Source organism: Syngnathus scovelli, chromosome 18, assembly GCF_024217435.2.
Source record: "Syngnathus scovelli strain Florida chromosome 18, RoL_Ssco_1.2, whole genome shotgun sequence".
Classification (NCBI taxonomy): domain Eukaryota; kingdom Metazoa; phylum Chordata; class Actinopteri; order Syngnathiformes; family Syngnathidae; genus Syngnathus; species Syngnathus scovelli.
Window position 1 is genome coordinate 5,718,897 of NC_090864.1, and position 17,775 is coordinate 5,736,671.

General features: G+C 47.9%; 4 protein-coding genes and 1 long non-coding RNA gene across 7 annotated transcripts; 3 read left to right on the forward strand and 2 right to left on the reverse strand.

Moving 5' to 3' along the window:
- Positions 1-746: 746 nt before the first annotated feature.
- Positions 747-2,862, forward strand: cyb5a (cytochrome b5 type A (microsomal)). Its single transcript, XM_049748745.2, has 5 exons — positions 747-891; positions 1,630-1,758; positions 1,865-1,894; positions 1,964-1,998; positions 2,069-2,862. The coding sequence occupies exons 1-5, from the start codon at positions 772-774 to the stop codon at positions 2,142-2,144; spliced, it is 390 nt and encodes a 129-aa protein (XP_049604702.1). The 5' UTR covers positions 747-771; the 3' UTR covers positions 2,145-2,862.
- lyrm4 (LYR motif containing 4) lies at positions 1,328-6,932 on the reverse strand. Of its 2 annotated transcripts, none has more exons than XM_049748747.1 (5): positions 6,775-6,932; positions 5,805-5,925; positions 5,267-5,373; positions 2,051-2,324; positions 1,328-1,856 (listed from the first exon to the last, which is right to left on the reverse strand). In XM_049748747.1, the coding sequence occupies exons 1-3, from the start codon at positions 6,858-6,860 to the stop codon at positions 5,317-5,319; spliced, it is 264 nt and encodes an 87-aa protein (XP_049604704.1). In that variant the 5' UTR covers positions 6,861-6,932; the 3' UTR covers positions 1,328-1,856; positions 2,051-2,324; positions 5,267-5,316. The 2 variants fall into 2 exon arrangements, with proteins under 2 accessions (XP_049604704.1, XP_049604703.1); XM_049748746.1 differs by having other exon boundaries at positions 5,200-5,373.
- Positions 3,071-4,606, forward strand: ppp1r3g (protein phosphatase 1 regulatory subunit 3G). The gene has a single exon (XM_049748744.2). It carries the CDS (start codon positions 3,562-3,564, stop codon positions 4,378-4,380), a length of 819 nt encoding a protein of 272 aa, XP_049604701.1. The 5' UTR covers positions 3,071-3,561; the 3' UTR covers positions 4,381-4,606.
- A 60-nt stretch (positions 6,933-6,992) lies between the features above and the next one.
- fars2 (phenylalanyl-tRNA synthetase 2, mitochondrial) lies at positions 6,993-15,917 on the forward strand. The gene is made up of 10 exons (XM_049748742.2): positions 6,993-7,140; positions 7,712-8,024; positions 8,238-8,324; positions 8,388-8,447; positions 8,503-8,671; positions 8,785-8,950; positions 9,014-9,145; positions 12,357-12,517; positions 12,914-13,074; positions 15,024-15,917. The coding sequence occupies exons 2-10, from the start codon at positions 7,771-7,773 to the stop codon at positions 15,160-15,162; spliced, it is 1,329 nt and encodes a 442-aa protein (XP_049604699.1). The 5' UTR covers positions 6,993-7,140; positions 7,712-7,770; the 3' UTR covers positions 15,163-15,917.
- LOC125985715 (uncharacterized) lies at positions 9,005-17,589 on the reverse strand. 2 transcript variants are annotated; one of them, XR_007487414.2, is made up of 5 exons: positions 17,001-17,589; positions 16,188-16,297; positions 11,603-13,097; positions 11,205-11,319; positions 9,005-9,142 (listed from the first exon to the last, which is right to left on the reverse strand). It is a non-coding gene; the product is annotated as an uncharacterized lncRNA (long non-coding RNA). The 2 variants fall into 2 exon arrangements; XR_007487416.2 differs by lacking the exon at positions 16,188-16,297.
- Positions 17,590-17,775: the final 186 nt, after the last annotated feature.

A 17,775-nucleotide genomic window follows, 5' to 3' on the forward strand; every position in this document is an offset into this window, starting at 1 on the left:
TTCCTTCGAGCCAGAAAAGACAAGAATGCGTGTTGGCGTGTTTGACTCGTCTGTGGTGGTCTGCACTCAGTAGAGGCAATTTGATCTCATCTGCTGTTTGCTGCTAACATCTGCTGCTGGCTTGATGACAAACATGTGGACAGCAGCAAACATAAACATGTGTCCACCAAATTGGAAATAATGTGGAACACTCTAAAACTAACAATAACTAATAATCACATCATCATCATCATAAGTTGTCACCTGTTAATACTTAAGCGTGACAGTGACAGCAAAGTTTTCCTTCCTGGTGTCCTGATTTTTTATCTAATTGCACGTGATGTGATTGACCTTCATAATGTTCCTAAGGGTGGAGCAAAAAAAAAAAAGCAAACAGAAAAAAAATCTTGTGTTTTAGGGGATTTTCATGTGTTGGGCGTAGGTGACCGTTCACCTCGTCCGCGCGGTGAACGACCAATTAGCGAGCCGATACAGCAGGGGGCGGTGCCCAAAAAACATTGGGCGAAAGTTTAAAGTGTTGTGAAGCGCTGAAATGAAACACAACCTTACCGGATACTATCTTTCACAACTAAAGCGCAAAACGTAACTTCTCGCCATTTGAATTTACTTTGAAAGTACTAAGCGGATAACGAGCGCCATGACTTGAATTATTGAGGGAAGCCGAGCAGAAAATAGGTGCAACGTGAATGTTGACGTTCGGGAGTAGTTAAACGTTCACAAAGTCAAAGTTTGAGGCGAACCTCCGCCATTAAAGAAGCACAAAGACGCAAGATGACAGCAGAAGACCTCAAATACTTCACGCTTGACGACATCGCCGAGCACAACTCCATCAAGTCTACTTGGATCGTCATACACCATAAGGTCTATGACGTCACCCAGTTTCTGGAGGAGGTGAGCGAGCGCTGATGCAACGCAACACAACGCAACAAAACAACTGGTTATATAACTCTAGAAACACACAGCGAGACTAGTACAACAACACAACTCCAACTTTCAAAACACAATTACAACATAACACGAAATTCCAGAAAGCCAACAATTACGACAAGGCGCTTATGTGACGTCATTTCCGTAGACGGTAAGTATTCCATCATGTAGTTGTTTGTTCCTATCTTTAGTTAGGATTTTACTCTCCTCATGCATGTGATTATTTGTTATTCATTTTTTTCACGTACTCATGTGAGGGAAATCCATGAACGACAACTCAATATACTAGGTTAATGTGTTACTTTGTAACGTGTTACGGCCCTCACTGAACGCAAGTACAACTCCAAGATCACAAGGACACAACTACCAACCCTACAGAGACGCAATAATTACAACAAGATAACGGAGAGAACACAACAATTGCAGCTCCAGTGATACAACTACAAAAACACAACACAGCTAGAAAAAGACAACAATTACAAGAACACTTAACACAACTAGATCAATACACAACTACAAAAACACAACTGCAGCAAATGGAAGCATTTGCTGAAGGTTGCCATTGGGCGTCTTTCCGGGGTTTTGGAGGTCACGTCAGGCAGCGCCACTCATCATTTGCCTACATGCCTTTGTGTTTGGATAAGCGTTATCAAAGCCAGCGTTTTTACGAGGCGTTCAAGGTCCAGGTGTGTGCGTTGGCAGCACCCAGGCGGCGAGGAGGTCCTGAGGGAACACGCAGGCGGGGACGCCACCGAGAGCTTCGAGGATGTCGGACACTCCACCGACGCCCGCGCCGTTGCCCAGCAGATGCTCGTTGGAGAACTGCACCCGGTATGCCGCCCGCAGATGCCTCCGACTGACCGTCCACGTGTGTCAAGGACACTTATGTGATTTTGCACTTTGTCTTGTGTGTCTGTGTGTGCGTGCGCCTGTTCAGGACGACAGAGAGAAATTGGCTAAGCCTGCGGTAAGCCCTGTGATGACATCATTATGCATGTCATGATGATGATGATGATGAGCTTGCTTTGTTTTCCAGGAAAGTCTGGCGACTACTTTGGAGGAGGAGCCAAGGTACGGACGTACACATGCAGGCGCACACACACAAACATACACGTGAACAAACCTGTTTTGTTGTCAGCAGCTGGTTACCCAACTGGCTGATTCCGCTGGCGGCGGCAGCCATCGTCACCCTGGTGTATCGCATGTACGTGGCCTAAAGCGAGCTGTGACATCACCATGTGACGTCATGCCGCCGCAGGCTGCTGCCGTGGGACCAAGGGATGGATGCAATTTGCTCTTGATATTGTCTGTGATGTCACACTTGAAATGGTGCAGGAGGCGTGGCCTCTTTCCCACTGGCTTCAACGTGGCCACCGTGACGCTGGAACGAGTCAATGCTGCAATCACAAGAAATGAAATCATTTAGGCACGCACAATCTTTCCTGACTTTCCAAGTTTGGATTTGTAGCTTTTGCACGGACGTGCACTTGACAGCAAGCAACTTTTGGATTGGCCCTCTTACTGCGTTGAGTTGAAGATCAGTTATTATTGCGCCCTCTTGTGGAAGAGTAAAAGTCAATATCGCATTGTTAAACTTATGATTTATTTTTATCCGACTGGACGGGAGTGAATTAAATTTGCCACCAGGTGGCGCCATTTCATTTCAGTACAGTCGCCTTGGCAATCTTGTCTCCACGTGGTTGAAAATGAATCAATGTCTGTGTGACGTGACGTCAGTGTTGATTTGTAGTGACGCACTAGAGGGACCATTACGTAAACGGACGACTAGATGTTTACCTTTAACTCCAACTTCATTGACGTCACCTGACATGTTTGCGTTTGAGGAAATAAGATACATATCCATCACATAAATGTGCTCCAAATACAATGTTATGATCTGCCTTTCTAAATAAACTAAATGTTAATTTTTTTCCACCACTGATGTGACCTTTTTCACCGTTTTGACACTGTTCATTCAACAATTTTAACGTTTTAAAATTAAATGTCTTCCTTCCATAAGTTTGTTTTCAATACCAACTAATAAAAAAATCCACCTAATTGGACAGCAAATAGACGCATGTTGTCATATGACGTCATTGTTTCCCGAGTGCTTCAAGAAACGATCCAATTTCACTTCATGGCCAGTCCTTCGGGTCTGAAGAGCTGTGGGCATTTCTATAAATCACGCCTGCTCTGCTGGCAAACAGCCCTCTAATGGAAAAAGTGTCTTTGGGCGGACGTCAACCAAAAAAGGTTGCGTCTGCGTCGCCGTGTCGGCGCATCCACGGCTGGTGTGCTTGGCTATGACGGCACGACAGTCGTATTCTTTTCGCCAGTCCTCGTGAAATGTTACATGCAGTGGGATGCCCTGCAAGACTTTTACTCAAGTCACATTCATCTAGGTGAGGTGATTTTCTGTAAACTCTTAAGTCCTGCTTTCAGGTGAAGGCGCTCGTGTGTCCATTGTGTGCACGCTTAGTACGTTGCTTGCGTGACAGCAGGTGCGCAGTGGGGGGGCTTTGAGGGGGAGGTCAATGAGGGGCGTCCCCTCCCCTATACAAGCAGGCCCCAGCGCGGACTCTGACCGGCAGCTGCTGTAGCAGCGCATTGAGGACTGGCCTAGCAGGCTGAGTAATGTCCTGGTCTGGATCAGCGCCGCCGCTCCAGGCCGGGATGGCCTGCGAGGACGAACGCGACCCGGACTCGGACTCTGACCCCGAGCAGGACGACCAACTGGACGACGAGCAGGACGCGCGGCAACTGGAGCGGCGCATGAACGAAAGGCGGCGGGCCCGCTCACTGCCCGCCTGCCCGACTTCGTTGCTGCTGGCCGCCGTGTCTGGGAGTGAGCGGCGCAAGCGGGTCCAGTTCGCCGACTCGCTTGGTCTGAGTTTGGCCAGCGTCAAACACTTCAGCGCGCTAGACGAGCCCCGAGTGCCCACCAAGGTATTCTCCAGACACACCGGGCGGCCGGCGGTAGGGGGGCGCTTCCCGGACCCGGACCCAGACGCAGCAGGGGGAGGGCGCCTTGTCCCTTGCTTCTCCGAGCCCGCGGACCCGGACTCGCGGCTTCGGATGCTGCGCGTGTGCCTGGAGCGGCTGTCCGTCACGCACTACGACGTGCGCGGCAGCGTGCGTGTGCTGAACGGGAGCGCGCACGGGGAGGTGGGCGTGCGCTACACATTCAACGAGTGGTTGTCCCACGTGGACGCGCAGGCCCTGCTCTTGGACGCCCAGCTTCCGGGCGGCGGGAGCGCGCGCTACGGCTTCACCGTCTACACGCCCCCTGCGATGGAGGCTGGGGCGGCCGTACACCTGGCCGTGTACTTCCGCTCCGACCAGGGTGACTTCTGGGACAACAACGACGGCCGAAACTACACGCTCCGCTACCGCGCCGGCCGCGATCGTGCGCCCGTTATGCCGCCGCCGCCCCCCGAACCGCAGGACCGCTGAGCGCGCAACGGGATGTGACGTAATCGCACCACCCCACACGCTTTGAATACATTTTAACTTCTTCAAAGACCTAACACACCTGCTGTCACGCTCACTGTTTGGTGACTTTTGTACATCATTTGAAGGAAATGAAAAGACTCTCTCCAATTAAGAGACCTAGAATGCACATGCTTCCTGCTGTTGTGGTTTACTATTAAACTGACCCATAAAACTTAAGACAATAGAACTTGTCTGCCTCTTCTTATGCACATTGCACTGCATGTCTGCCAGGAGAGCTCGGTGCTCCTGCGCATGCTATGGTGCAACCAGGTACTTACTACACTGAAGGTGTCTAATTCCAAAGTCCAATTTGTCTGATAACCCTAAAAACCCATTAAAACCAATCACTCTAAAGTCTTGAGTTGGACCAGTGACATCACTAATGACTCAGCGTTTACAGCAGGTTGTTAAAAGGACAATTAAGGTTTTGGCCAGCAGGGAGAGTTATGCGCAACCTTTTGGCGAGGCTTCATGTGACAGTGGTATTGGTGCTTAACAAGTTCAAAGGACAACCCCCACAATCAGGTCAGGTGTGTGTGTGTTTGTGAGGAGGCAGATCGTTGTCCCGAGTTCTAAAACAACACAGTGTTCTATTATTAGCCTGTCAGCTAGCTGCACAGTCAGTCACCCGCTTCACCTTCGCCCTGCTAACATCACTGACATCTGACCCCAACCACTTCCACCTGAGCCGTACACCGATCCCTCCCCACAGCATCTACATGGGATGCCAATAAAATGAGCAGTGGCTGAAAAAGCTTTCATTCCATTTTTATAACATACCCTTTTTATTTGAGTTTCTTGATGAAACATCCAAAGAGTGCATAACCTCCCATGATGCCCCGCCCACCTCACAAGCTGGAAGCTGATTGGCCGATGTGATGTGACTTCCTCCTCTTGCTACTGCTGTGACTCCACCACAGTCTTCTGGGCCTGGAACATAGTGCCCACGGCCACCTGCGCAGACGCACACACACACACACGCGCAATAGCATTACATGCCAATCTCAACGACATCACTCGAACGATCACGTGACCAGTCTCCATCATGACCATCGCACGCACAGGACAGGCAGTGAATGTTGATTTACTTCAGCCTTACTTGCTTATTATGCAACACTCTCTGTTGGCTGTTACTATGTGTGTGCGCGTTCTTGATTGATGTTTGCGCTTTTGCGCAAACAAGATCGAAATATTTACTCCCTTCCCCCGACCACCAAAACAAACGGGAACTGAGTGGGGGGTCGCGACCCTTCACACAGGGTTTCGGCTTCCCAAAAGCTCAAAGTTCATTAGCGAGGGCAGAGTTTGGTTCTGGTTTGTTGATGTCAGACATACGCGCGAGCAAACACGCACACAGCCACCCGCCCAGTGTGTGCATGCGTTACCTGTCTCTGTATCATGGCCAGTGACTGGCGGGCCTCCAGCATCAGACTCTCCACCAACTTTGGCTCATTCACATTCTTGTTGACCCTGAAAGCGTCACGTACACGCCGCACTGCATATTTCCTGGAACAAAAACTCATTATGTGGAGGATTCTATTTGTATTATTATGACTCTTTACATTTGAACTTCCCTAAAGACCAATTGTCCTTAGTTAAATTTGCTCTGTGATCACACTCGTAATGAAGCCACAACTGAAAGTGCGGCACAGCTGGCGGATGTTCAGTGACCTTGACAAACTCCACTTCTTCCTCTTCTTGTCGCAGGCGCAGCTCATTGAGCATTCAAGAGCGCGCCAGTAAAGCAATGACGGATCCGTTTTAAGAGGCGTCGTTAAACACGAGCGCACGCAAGGACATGATGGAGAGATGAGGAGACAACGGCTTTTATTATTAGGATGGGATGGAGGGAGGACGAGAACAAGGAAGGCAATGAAGGGAAACGGGCAAGGAGGACGAAAGAGACTGTTGCAGATGGCGGAGAAGCTGGAATGAAATATTGACACTTGTGGTTCTGACAGCACAATCCACAACTTATTGATCATTAAATGAACTGACAACTATTTTGATGAGCCATGAATCATTTAGTGCCCAAAAGTGCCTGACTGCGCTCCACTGGGAGTCGAGCTTGAAGCAGCCTCACAAGTATACTAGTGAATTGGCATCAATTAGAAGTCGCTTTCACTTTCTCACCCACTCAATACTGTTTTGACTCTACATGCATGTGGACTGAGACAAAAAAAAGCATCTTCTCTTGTCTCCGCTGTCTGCCAGCCAATCACAGTGGCGTCTGATGCAAACACCGAGAAGCTACATTAGCACATAGGACGCCGCTGGCTGACAGACACATCCTTGAAACAAAATGACGCAGCAGAAGCTTCGACGGAGTTGGCAGGACGCACGCGCATGTCTTACCTGTAATTGTACGAAGGGAATTTAAAACTTTCTCTTAGGAGCATCCTGTACAGAGAGATCACCTGCGCTCTTGCGGGCGCCGCCATCACGTTGCTAGGCTTACGGCTACAAGATTCAGCCGACAGGCATTAGGACCCCACTGATAAGTGTGCCCAAAGAGCGCCTGTCTCACTTACACATTCGTGCCGCTGTTTTTTGCTTTTTCTTTTTTTTCTGTCCAATTCAATTCATACTATGCTCTTATTTGGCTTGGTGTTAGACGCTCTATATGCATAAATTCATCAACGTGTACTTTGAATAACTACTTAAATATACGGGCACGCTAGAAGCTACCAAAAGAGCGTTCATGCCGTACGACTTTTGAAGGTAAGCTACTCATGCAAACGTTTCTGTCTTAGAATAAACGTTAAAAGACAAACTTTGCGTTTAACCAACAAGAAATGACGTGAGAGTAATGCATGTTATTGCAAGACGCCAAACTGCATATATGTCGATCATCATATCGCTTTATTTCACCCTCGATCGCCCTTTGTTATTGATTGGTTTAAGGGCAACAGAGTTGCAAATCAAGTCATATTAAATAAGAGGGCATAAAAGTATTGTTCACATAAAACCTCGAACGCGCACGCAGTCTGGACACATTTGCAAAATGCATTTGTGTAAAACATATTTAAGTTAATAATAAACTACTTAAAATGGCAAGGTGGTACTGGAGGCAAAATGTCCTTCAGGTGCAGATTTTTGCAACAGAAAGCATTTGCGCTTGCGTGTTGGATGTTGCCTTCGATTGGTTGGTCCTTATTTTTCCCGAGGAAACTTTCTGTCCCTCCATGTTGGCCTTTGTCACAGTCATGTTGAGCAAATGACAGTGCCGACCTTTATGTCTCAGCGATTTTCTGAATGTTCTGCTGACTGCGCTTTGCTTCTCCGCGTACAGCCTGCGGGGGTCGCTGGATAAGAGCGGATGTCCTTCAGCAGCTCCGGGGACTTGGGGTCATGATCCTTCGCCAGCTGCTGCGCCCCCTGCTTCCCCCTCTGGTCGCGTCATGCCGACGCGCCTGCACGGATGGCCCCGCCCTCAAGCCCGCCAGGGACCAGGAGAGTCTGGAGGTGTTGGGCCACGCCTACCCGTGTGACGACTTCACTAACGTGACGCAGAAGATTCTGGCCAAAGTTGGCCGCAACCTCCACAACCAACGGCACCATCCGTTATGGCTCCTTAAGGAAAGGATCAAATCTCACTTCTACAGGTGCCACCTCCACACTTTAGGCCTGACCAAGTCATTGTTCAGACAATTTTAGCTGCCAATAGTCACACTCCACAATGAAACGTTGTCATCGTTATTGCACAAAGACAATGTTTAATTACGACAGCAACGGCGGGTTAGCATGTGGCGACCGTTGGTGCTAAAAAAAAAAAAAAAGTTAAATTCTGCTTCTTGTGTTTTTTTTTTCCTCGTCAGCGCTTACACGGGTCGCTCAGGCAACCCGCTGTTCTCAGCCCATGACAACCTGAGCCCCGTGGTCACTGTGGAGCAGAACTTTGACAGGTCATTTGATTGACAGCCGCATGCCCAGCCGCTCTCCCACTGACTTGATTAATTGATTGACAGCTTGCTGATCCCGCCCAAACACCCAAGCAGGAAGCGCGGCGACAACTACTACCTGAACAGGTGAGCTGCCCCGCCCCGCCCACAATGTAGCCTCGCTGCTTACCTCTTTTTGCAGGAGGATGATGTTGCGCGCACACACCTCAGCCCACCAGAGGGAGCTAGTAAGCAGCGGCCTGGACGCTTTCCTCTTGGCTGGTGACGTGTACAGACGGGACGAGATCGATGCCAGCCACTATCCCGTCTTCCACCAGATGGAAGGCGTGCGTCTCTTCTCCAACCGCCAGGTAAAAATAAACAGATCAATAAAAATAAAGTCTGACCATTTGATTTTTCCAATTGCAAATGGATTGAAGGGATGCTACTTGCTTTAATTGTGCGCCGGAACTTTTGTGCACAGCTCTTCTGCGATGTTGCCGACGGAGACCAGCTGAACATGTTTGATGCGGCGGGGGGACGCAGGACGCCTCACAAACAGGAAGTCCACAGTCTGGAGGCCGTCAAGCTGCTGGAGTTCAACCTCAAGCAAACACTCAGCCGACTCGTCAGGGCTCTGTTCGGAGAAGGTCACCTCACCTCGCCGGCTGAGAGCTCCCTCCTCCCTCGACTGACTTCATCTTCCTCAGCAGATTTGGAGGTGCGCTGGGTGGACTGCTACTTCCCCTTCACTCATCCCTCCTTTGAGATGGAGGTGCGTTTCCATGGCGACTGGTTGGAAGTACTGGGCTGCGGAGTCATGGAGCAGCAGCTGCTCAACTCTGGTCAGAATACACACACGCGCACACAGAGTGAGGCAATGAACTTGACGAGATGCCCCTGTTAGCACGAAGCTTGATGAGCTTGCGCGTTTGAACATTTGGAGAAGTCCTGAAAGTGCTTTTGTGGATTTTTTCAATCATTGCTTGATTCGTCACCTGCCAACCGGTCATGCCACCCTCAAAAGGTCATCACGATGACCTCATTATTGTTAATTATGAGCTGCTGGCCAAACTTCCTTCCTACACACCAGTCAGGCAAATCCACACACAACCGCCTCACCGCCGCGGCGCTCTGCCTTTGACTTCCGCCGTGACACGTGTATGCCGGCTGGTAAATTCGTCCGGAGAGGCGAGCGGACCAAAAATAGTTCAAAGACGCCCGCACGTTTATTGGCGCACGCGCACCGCACGAGACAAGCGTGTTAGGAATCGCGCACGCCTCCCTTACATCTCCACTGCGGCAGGGTGACTGGTTGCCGTGGTAACGTACCACATTCAACACCCCCTCCCTTACGCTCTCCATCCAATATTTCTGCAGTGTAGGAGACAATAGCGAGGGGAAAAAAGTGAGAGAGCACCCAAGTGACTGCAGTAGAGAGAGCGAATGAAGGGAGTGGGGTGGGGAGGTTTCAACAGGGGACACCGGTTGGCGTGAGTCTTATTTAATAGTGTGACCGCCATATGTAGCGCCTGAGGCCCAGCGTGTGTAAAAGGGGAGGGGATAAAGGACAAAGGAGAGCAAAGAGGAAGTTAGCAAGATGAGGAAGGGGGAGTGATGGATGGTGGAGGAGAAATTAAACATCTTCATTAATTCACTCAGGAGCTGTGAGAAGACAGAGTGCTTTTCCTCCACTTATTTATTCATTACATTCTGTGTGTGTGTGTGTGTGTGTGTGTGTGTGTGTGTGTGTGTGTGTGTGTGTGTGTGTGTATTTAGTATGCGTGTTTTTGAACATAGAATATGAATTTGTGTGCAGGAACCACGTGTGTGTGTGTGTGTGTGTATTTAGTATTCATGTTTTTGAACATAGAATATCAATGTGTGTGCAGGAACCTAACACGTGTGTGTGTGTGTGTCCCCTCCCAACAGATGGGATTTGCTAATGGCCACGCCTCCTGGCCAAAATCTGATTTACACCCACTTCCTAGGGGACTCCCATCATGCTGGGGTGCGCATGACGCTGGCCTAATGTATGCGTGTGCACGCATGTGTGTGTGGTCAGTGAAATCTGATTAAACTGGTGTTGGTAGCAATTAACAGACTCTCCAAGCCGTCGCCGCGGGCCCTCTGGGAACGTGTGTGTGGTTCAGGTGCTGGCTTTGGGTCTTAATCCCGCTCCTGAATAAATCATGTCCCACCAATGTACCCCCCCCCCCCCCATTCCACCCCCGCTCATCCTGCTGTCATTAACCCTCTGTTCATTTTTCACGCTGAAATTCTTCCTGTGATGAGTCAGCTTGTTTTGTGTGCAGAGGATGGAGGTGGATGGATGGAGGATGGGGGATGAGAGGAAAAAGGATGGAGGGATGGGAAGAAAGCAAAATTGTCTGTTTCCCCCCGCCCCACCCCACGCTTGTAACGAGTCGGCTTATACTGAACCCTAACCCCGGTGTGATGGACAGCTCTCGTTCATCCCGACATTCCTCCTCCTTCCTCATCCCTCACTCTGTCTGACTCCCTAACACGCAATGGAGAGAATGACTGGTGGCCAGCTGGTACCCCTCCGCCTCCCCCAAACACACACGGCCAGTCCCAGAGGGCCTGAGGTGACAGCTTGGAGAGGCTGTTAATTGTTCCCGACATGATTTTAATCAGATTTTACCTTCTCGACACACACATGCAAGGAGCGCATGTGTCAGCATTGTCGGCACCCCAGACATGACTTGGGGGGGGGGGGGGGCGAGAGTGGGGGGTGGTTATATAGAAAACGTGGCTACAATATCAATGCAATGTGCACAAACTGCGAAAAACGCAGCCATGAAGCGGTTGCAATGTGCGCAGGAAAATAGAAATTCATTAGAAGATGGTGGCCGGACATACGGGTGAACAAATGGAACGCACCTGTTGTGGAAGTTGCCAAGCATTGCCTCGTTGATCTTTTGGCCCTTTTCCAGCTGCTCAAGCAAGGTATTGCTGTGGGTGGGAGGCCATGAATAACACAGACTCACTGTCATTACTGTGAAAAAGAAAATAAGCAGCATATCAGGTAAAAAAAAAAAAAAATATTGGGAAGAAAAGCGATGAACACTTAGTCCTACTTCGTTACTGTATTTGAGTACTGGTTGTTACGAAGGCATGCTGAGAGCCCCAATATCATCTCAGTGTGTGTGCGGATGCACTGCTGGCTCGGTGTGTGTGTGTGTGTGTGTGTGTGTGTGTGTGTGTGTGTGTGTGTGTGTGTGTGTGTGTGTGTGTGTGTGTGTGTGTGTGTGTGTGTGTGTGTGTGTGTGTGCGCGCACTTGCGTGCATCCAGGGAGTGTCGAAGGGCAGAGCAAACATTTGTTTGTGCAGCCATCCATCTCAGCAGGCTGTTGTGGTCCATAACAAATAGTGAATCTATTTGTGATCGAGGTAGACTGGCATCCAGGGGGCGCTATTTGTGGAAGGTTGCTTGTCGTGGAAAAATTAGACTTGGAGTGGGTGAGGTAAAGACATCAGCATGTCTTAACGATGAAGACATCGGTGCGCCTTAATGAGCAGCCTGTAGCATTTGATGTGGCCCAATGGGACGCAGCCGGCGGGCGGGCGAGCGGGCGGAGCCAGTGAAAACAATGAGATGATAATCAAGAGCCCACAGCTTGATCAAGATGAAGTTTAACTTACGGTGAGAGACCACCAAGAAGAGAAATCGTGATGTCACGATGCCTGGTATGAAGGCCGAACTTTTGCAGCGTAGGCATTAGTAACCTGAACATCTGCCTCGCAGTCCTGAGGTTCTGGGTTCAAATCCAGGCACGAGGATAAGCGGCCCTGCTGTTTGTGCTCGAAGCGTCAGCCAGCCCAGCTCCCGGCGGGTGGCGCCGGTGTTTGCGGCGGACAGATGGCGAGCGCAATCGGAGAGGATTTCCTTCTGCCGCCGCTGCTCTCGCACGTCTTTATCCACTTTGTCGTCCGCGGAGGACGACGTTTAGGCGCCACCTGCACAGGCGGCAAGCGAGGTTTACAATCACATCTCGTCCCTTTTTGTTGACAGACGTTGTTGTTTGTTGTCAGCTGGCGCGGCCGACAAGGTGGGTTGGGCCTTTGGACTGGGCCTGGAGCGTCTGGCCATGGTCCTGTACAAGATCCCTGACATCCGAATGTTCTGGAGCCAGGACGAGCGCTTCCTCAAGCAATTCCGCGTGGACGACATCCATCAGGAGGTCCACTTCCAGGTAGCGCATCTGCTGATTGCCATTCTTCTCTCCAATTGCAGCCTTACGGAAGACAAAAGTCAGCCCCACCCACTCTGTAGCTGTTGCTCCTTTGGATTCTTCCAAAATATTTTTTTTCACTGGGGTACTGCTCAAGTTGTGCTTTGGCAGTAATTTGGACCAGCGAGTCGCAAAAGTGTGCTAGAAGTAGCGCAAGTGCTTCTTGGGCTCCCTCTAGTGGTACGTGAAAGCATTACTGAATGAAACGAGAATATGGACCATGCCTCGTTCTAGAGCTGCCACAAACGAATCTTTTGGAATCGATTGTCCTATCGATTATTCCATCGATTAATCGAGGGACTTCATATGAGAGGTGATACTTGGCGTGAAAAATTTATGATGTGTGTGTGTTTTGAGGCGCTGAGCAAGTACCCCCCGTTGCACAATGACATCTCCTTTTGGCTTCCCGCGGCGGGCGAGCCTGCATTCCACGCCAACGACTTCTACGAGTTGGTTCGCGCCGTCGCCGGAGACCTTGTGGAGGAGGTGGCGCTGCTCGATGACTTCACGCACCCCAAGTGAGCCCACACACACGCATGCACTGCAGTGGAAAGAAGGAAGACGCCATCATGAAAAACAGGGAAAGACAGTAGCATAGTAGGCCCACGTGTTCATCCAAAGTGCGCGGTTATACACTTCAAAAATATAAAAAGATGTTAAAAATACATTGTATGCAAATTAATTAACGACAATTGAACTGAAAAAAATCCCACCTTCCATCGCAGGAGTTACGTTCCTCCCATTAAGTGAAATATGTGATATAAAAATATTTTAAATTTATATACTTGCACTGGTTATGAATTCAACAAATGATACACAAGTGATGATCATGTCAATTGAGGGAGGAAGGAAACGTCAAGTTTCACGCCAACGCACTCCATCGCAAGTGCAGATTAGCACGCGCTAAGTAGCCATTAGTGACACGTGACACCCTAATGCACCCTCGGGCCGCCATCTTGGATGGCAAGTGCGATCGATGGGGTCACGTTTCACCAGACGGATGCCGTTGCGTCGGCTCTTACAGCTCTTACGCACACACACATACGGGAAGGATTGACTTCCTGTTGTGACAGGAAGCCATGAAAGTGAGTGCGCTGTCTCCACAGGTGCTTGAAAGGCTTGTTAAAGGTCAAGCAGCGCTTAAAGAGCAATTAGCGCTCAAAGAACGGCAGCTCCATTAGTCGTGATACACGCACGCCAATCACAGCGGAAAAAAATCCTCCCTATTTGTTTTCTTTTGGATACACTGCAAGACACACTTGCACTGGGATGTGTGTGTGTATTGATCTCTATGGCGGGGGTGCACGTGTGGATAATGGGGATGTCAATTATTCAACACACACGCAACACATGGACTTCTTCCCTGTACGTGTGTGTGTGCACATGTTGAATAATTAATTGAGTGGCGCTGGCGGGGCGAGCGACTAGCAGGATGAATGAAGAAAGCGAGCGAGCCGACCATCCTGTGGTGTGTTTCACAGGGATGAGAATTTTCCACGGATCCGTCGAAAGTATTATTTTCGTGAATAGTGTAAATCCGTTGAGAATTTTTTTTTTTATAAGGGGGGTTGGGGAGCGGTCGGCTAGCTGGCCAGGCAACGTTAGCCTCGGCGACTTGCGAGCATTTGCCTGCCGTGACAACATCTTTAGGCATATCAAGACAAAATTATTTAAGCTGTGAGTACGGAAATCGGCTTGCCTCCGTAAACCTAACTCACTGGCAGCAGTGATCCGACAACATCCTTATTTTTGGCAGCATTTCCACTTGTTAACTTAACTTACACGGAGAACTAAGTGTTTTTACACCGCCACAATGTGAATTTGCGATTGGGTTTTCATCACTTGTAGACGAGTTATTTAATTAGATAGATCTAGGGCCTACTCAGCAAATGTTTTCGCCAGCATGGTGCAGGTTTGGAGAAAAAAGACGAGGATCGTGCCAGGGAAATAGACAAGTCGAACAGGATCAAGAACTGCTTCAGATGGGCATGGCTCGAGAGCAGCGTCATCGTACAACTCCGAACACAGTCCGTAACCATGTGCCTGACGGAACATATCCGTAAAGTAGATGTCCCGGGGAAGGTTTTGTGTATTCTCTGTCAGGATATGATCAGCTATGGAGGTCGCGGCGCTAGGAACATTAAGGAGCACATCGGAACAAAAAAACACAAAGCTACATTTTTACTTTTACAAGCATGTGGGTTTAGAAAGTAACATGTTACATGTAAGCTAATGTTACGCTATATAATATATATAAAATATTATATAGCGTTTTTATATATATATATAAAATATTATATAGCGTTTATATATATATATATATATATATATATATATATATATATATATATATATATATATATATATATATATATATATATATATATATATATATATATATATAATCGCCCCCCCAGGCTACTTTTCAGTGTTTTTTCACATTTGCCATTCTCATCCCTGGTTTCAGGAGCGGGAGGCGAAGCTTATGCTTCCGTGTGGTTTACCGCCACATGGAGCGCACCCTAAGCCAACAGGAAGTGAACACAGTTCACCGCCAGATAGAACACATGGCCGAGACGCAGCTGGGCGTCGAGGGACGCTACTGAACACGCCCGTGGTAAAACGGACCCACTTTTGCTGATTGTTCTTGACGCAGTCAGGCTTAATATGGACAAATAGTAATTAACATGAAAATCATGAAAAAAACCAAAAAACAGCACAGTCATCTTGTTCATGGAATGGTGTTTTTAAGGGAAGAACTGCCATTATATGCAAATTTTAGGCTTGATGTTGACTTTATTCAAATACAAATGAAGTTCGAAAATGTCAACAACTCCACCATGTGGAGGAGGATATCCACGTTATGTTGGCAACTGGATGCTAATGCTAATTTGTTTGTTTCCATTTGAAAAGCTGTAAAGCAGGGGTGTCAAACTCATTTTTTTCGCGGGCCGCATTGTAGTTATAGCTTCTTTCGGAGGGCCATTATGACTGTCAACTCAAATAAATGTATGAGCACCTCATATCATAGACAGTCAAAGCTACAAAACAAACTGACAAATAACTCCTTTTCAAATCAGATGAGTAAAAGCTGGTCAAATATTTAAAAAAAAAAAGATATTAAAAGTGAAGACAATTTGCAATTCTAATAATGACACACAAATTTGATGCACAATTTGTCTTTGCGGGCCACATAAAATGATGTGGCGGGCCGTATCTGGCCCCCGGGCCTTGAATTTGACACCTGTGCTGTAAAGAGACATTTGTTGGGAGTTCAGGTGTTCCTAATGAAGGGTCTTTTTGTTCATTGCTGATGGTGTCAACATTTTCAAATGTTTCCAAATAAAACGTGGTAAAAATAGTTTCTTTTCCTTCAGTTGTATCCATTTCCCATTACCAGGCCAGTCCTTGGAGGCCTGAGCTGTTTAGATGCCGTTAGTGGTTACCAGGTATTTGTCATGCGTGTGTTGCCATGGTAACGTGCCCTCCACATTCCAGGCTGCTGTTGGCACAGCCTGGGAAGATTGTCGCAGAAGGGGGCGGGGCTTATCACTGTCGTGACTTCATTTATTCACGTGTGTCGCATGTTTCAAAACAAGAACCTTCACAAGTAACATCAAGCTGAACTCACTGCGGTCAGTCTTTGCCATGACAGGATGGCGAGAGGCCTTCTGATGGGCCTCCCGAGGTGGGGGTGGCTCTTATTTTTAGTAACGACCCACTTTTTCCTCCAGAGCTACCCTGGTGGAAAACGGTTGACGATAAATAAATAAACATGAAGTATTTTTACATCACCAGCGTGCCTCAAACATCCCAAAACAAAGGCTCTCTTCTTGACTGGTTATTTTAGGGCTGCACCTCAAGAAAATTTCAATGATTGATTAATGTGTCGCTCATTTTTTGGTAGTACTATATGAACTGGATTGGGGGAGGGGGGAGTCAAGACCCTAATTGAAAAAGGCACATTATTTTAAATTGACGGTGCCCAAAAGCACGCACGCTATAACTTTAAATTATTTTATTACTTATTGTTACCATAGTGAATAACAGGTGTTTGAGAAAACTGTTTAACACGATTTCACTGATAAACGCAATTTGTCCTGCCTTCACTCCTATCCAGCGCAACTCGAACCATATTGGTGACGTCATAGTCGTACGTAGAGGTTGAGTACGGAGAGGCCTGCAAAAAAAAAAATGGAGAGGTCTGCCAAAGTTTCCTGCTCACCGAGAGCGTCCAATTTTGCAGTTTTAGAGTGTAAAATGGGACAAACACTCTTGAGGGTTACTGTAAACCAAAACACAAGACTAAACCAAATAAACACCATGCTTTTCAGGGACTTTGGTTCGCGCTAATGCGAGGCTAACAGAACTAAGGCCGTTTTTTAAATGGCGGTCCAACCAACTAACATTCAAGGACAAACACAGATAACGAAACAATATTCACCCGCAAATTTTCTTTTTACTCTGTTCCCCAAAACTCCCTCAAAACATGGCGTTTTTACTTCTTTTCCTCTTTTATTTGTTCAATTTGCGTTATCTGCATACGTGCACCACACTGCCCCTAAGAGGCCAAGGAGCACGTAGCAGGACGACGACACTGCAGCAAGGCGTCTGCTTTAGTGTCCATTATTTTTTCCCTTCTGCTTTCATTCTTTTTTTTTTCCATTGGCGTTTGCTGAGTTTTTCTGTTGTTGTTTTTTTTTTTAGAATAAAACATTTTGTACTTGCTGTTCAAATCAATCGATTAATCTCATGCAGTTTCTCTGCACGTTAATTTGTTCATTGTCCAAAAGAAAAGTGTGATTATCCTTGTAGTATGAATGCGATTATGAGTGGAGCAGGCGCCTGCAAGGTGTGGTCGTGAGTGGGTTGAGGCTAGAAGAAATCTCGCGGGATTTCCTTCATGAATATTGAATGAGCGGCTTTCTTCCTGCAGGCCTTAATTGCGTCTTCAATTATTCAGCAGTCTCGCTTCCAGGAATTAGTCGGCGCCCACCGAGACGCTCCCTTGCAGTCCTCAAAGGCATTAAAAAAAATAAAACCAAACAATTTGTTTGCTTTTTTGGCGTGTGTGTGTGTGGGGGGGGGGGGGAGGGGTGGGGGGCGGCGGTTATAGTTACGCATATAGTTACGTGAACACATTAATAAGTAAAACATCTAATGTGTCGCCAATGCAAATGTAACATTTCTTTTATGATGCATGCGCGCACATTATTCAG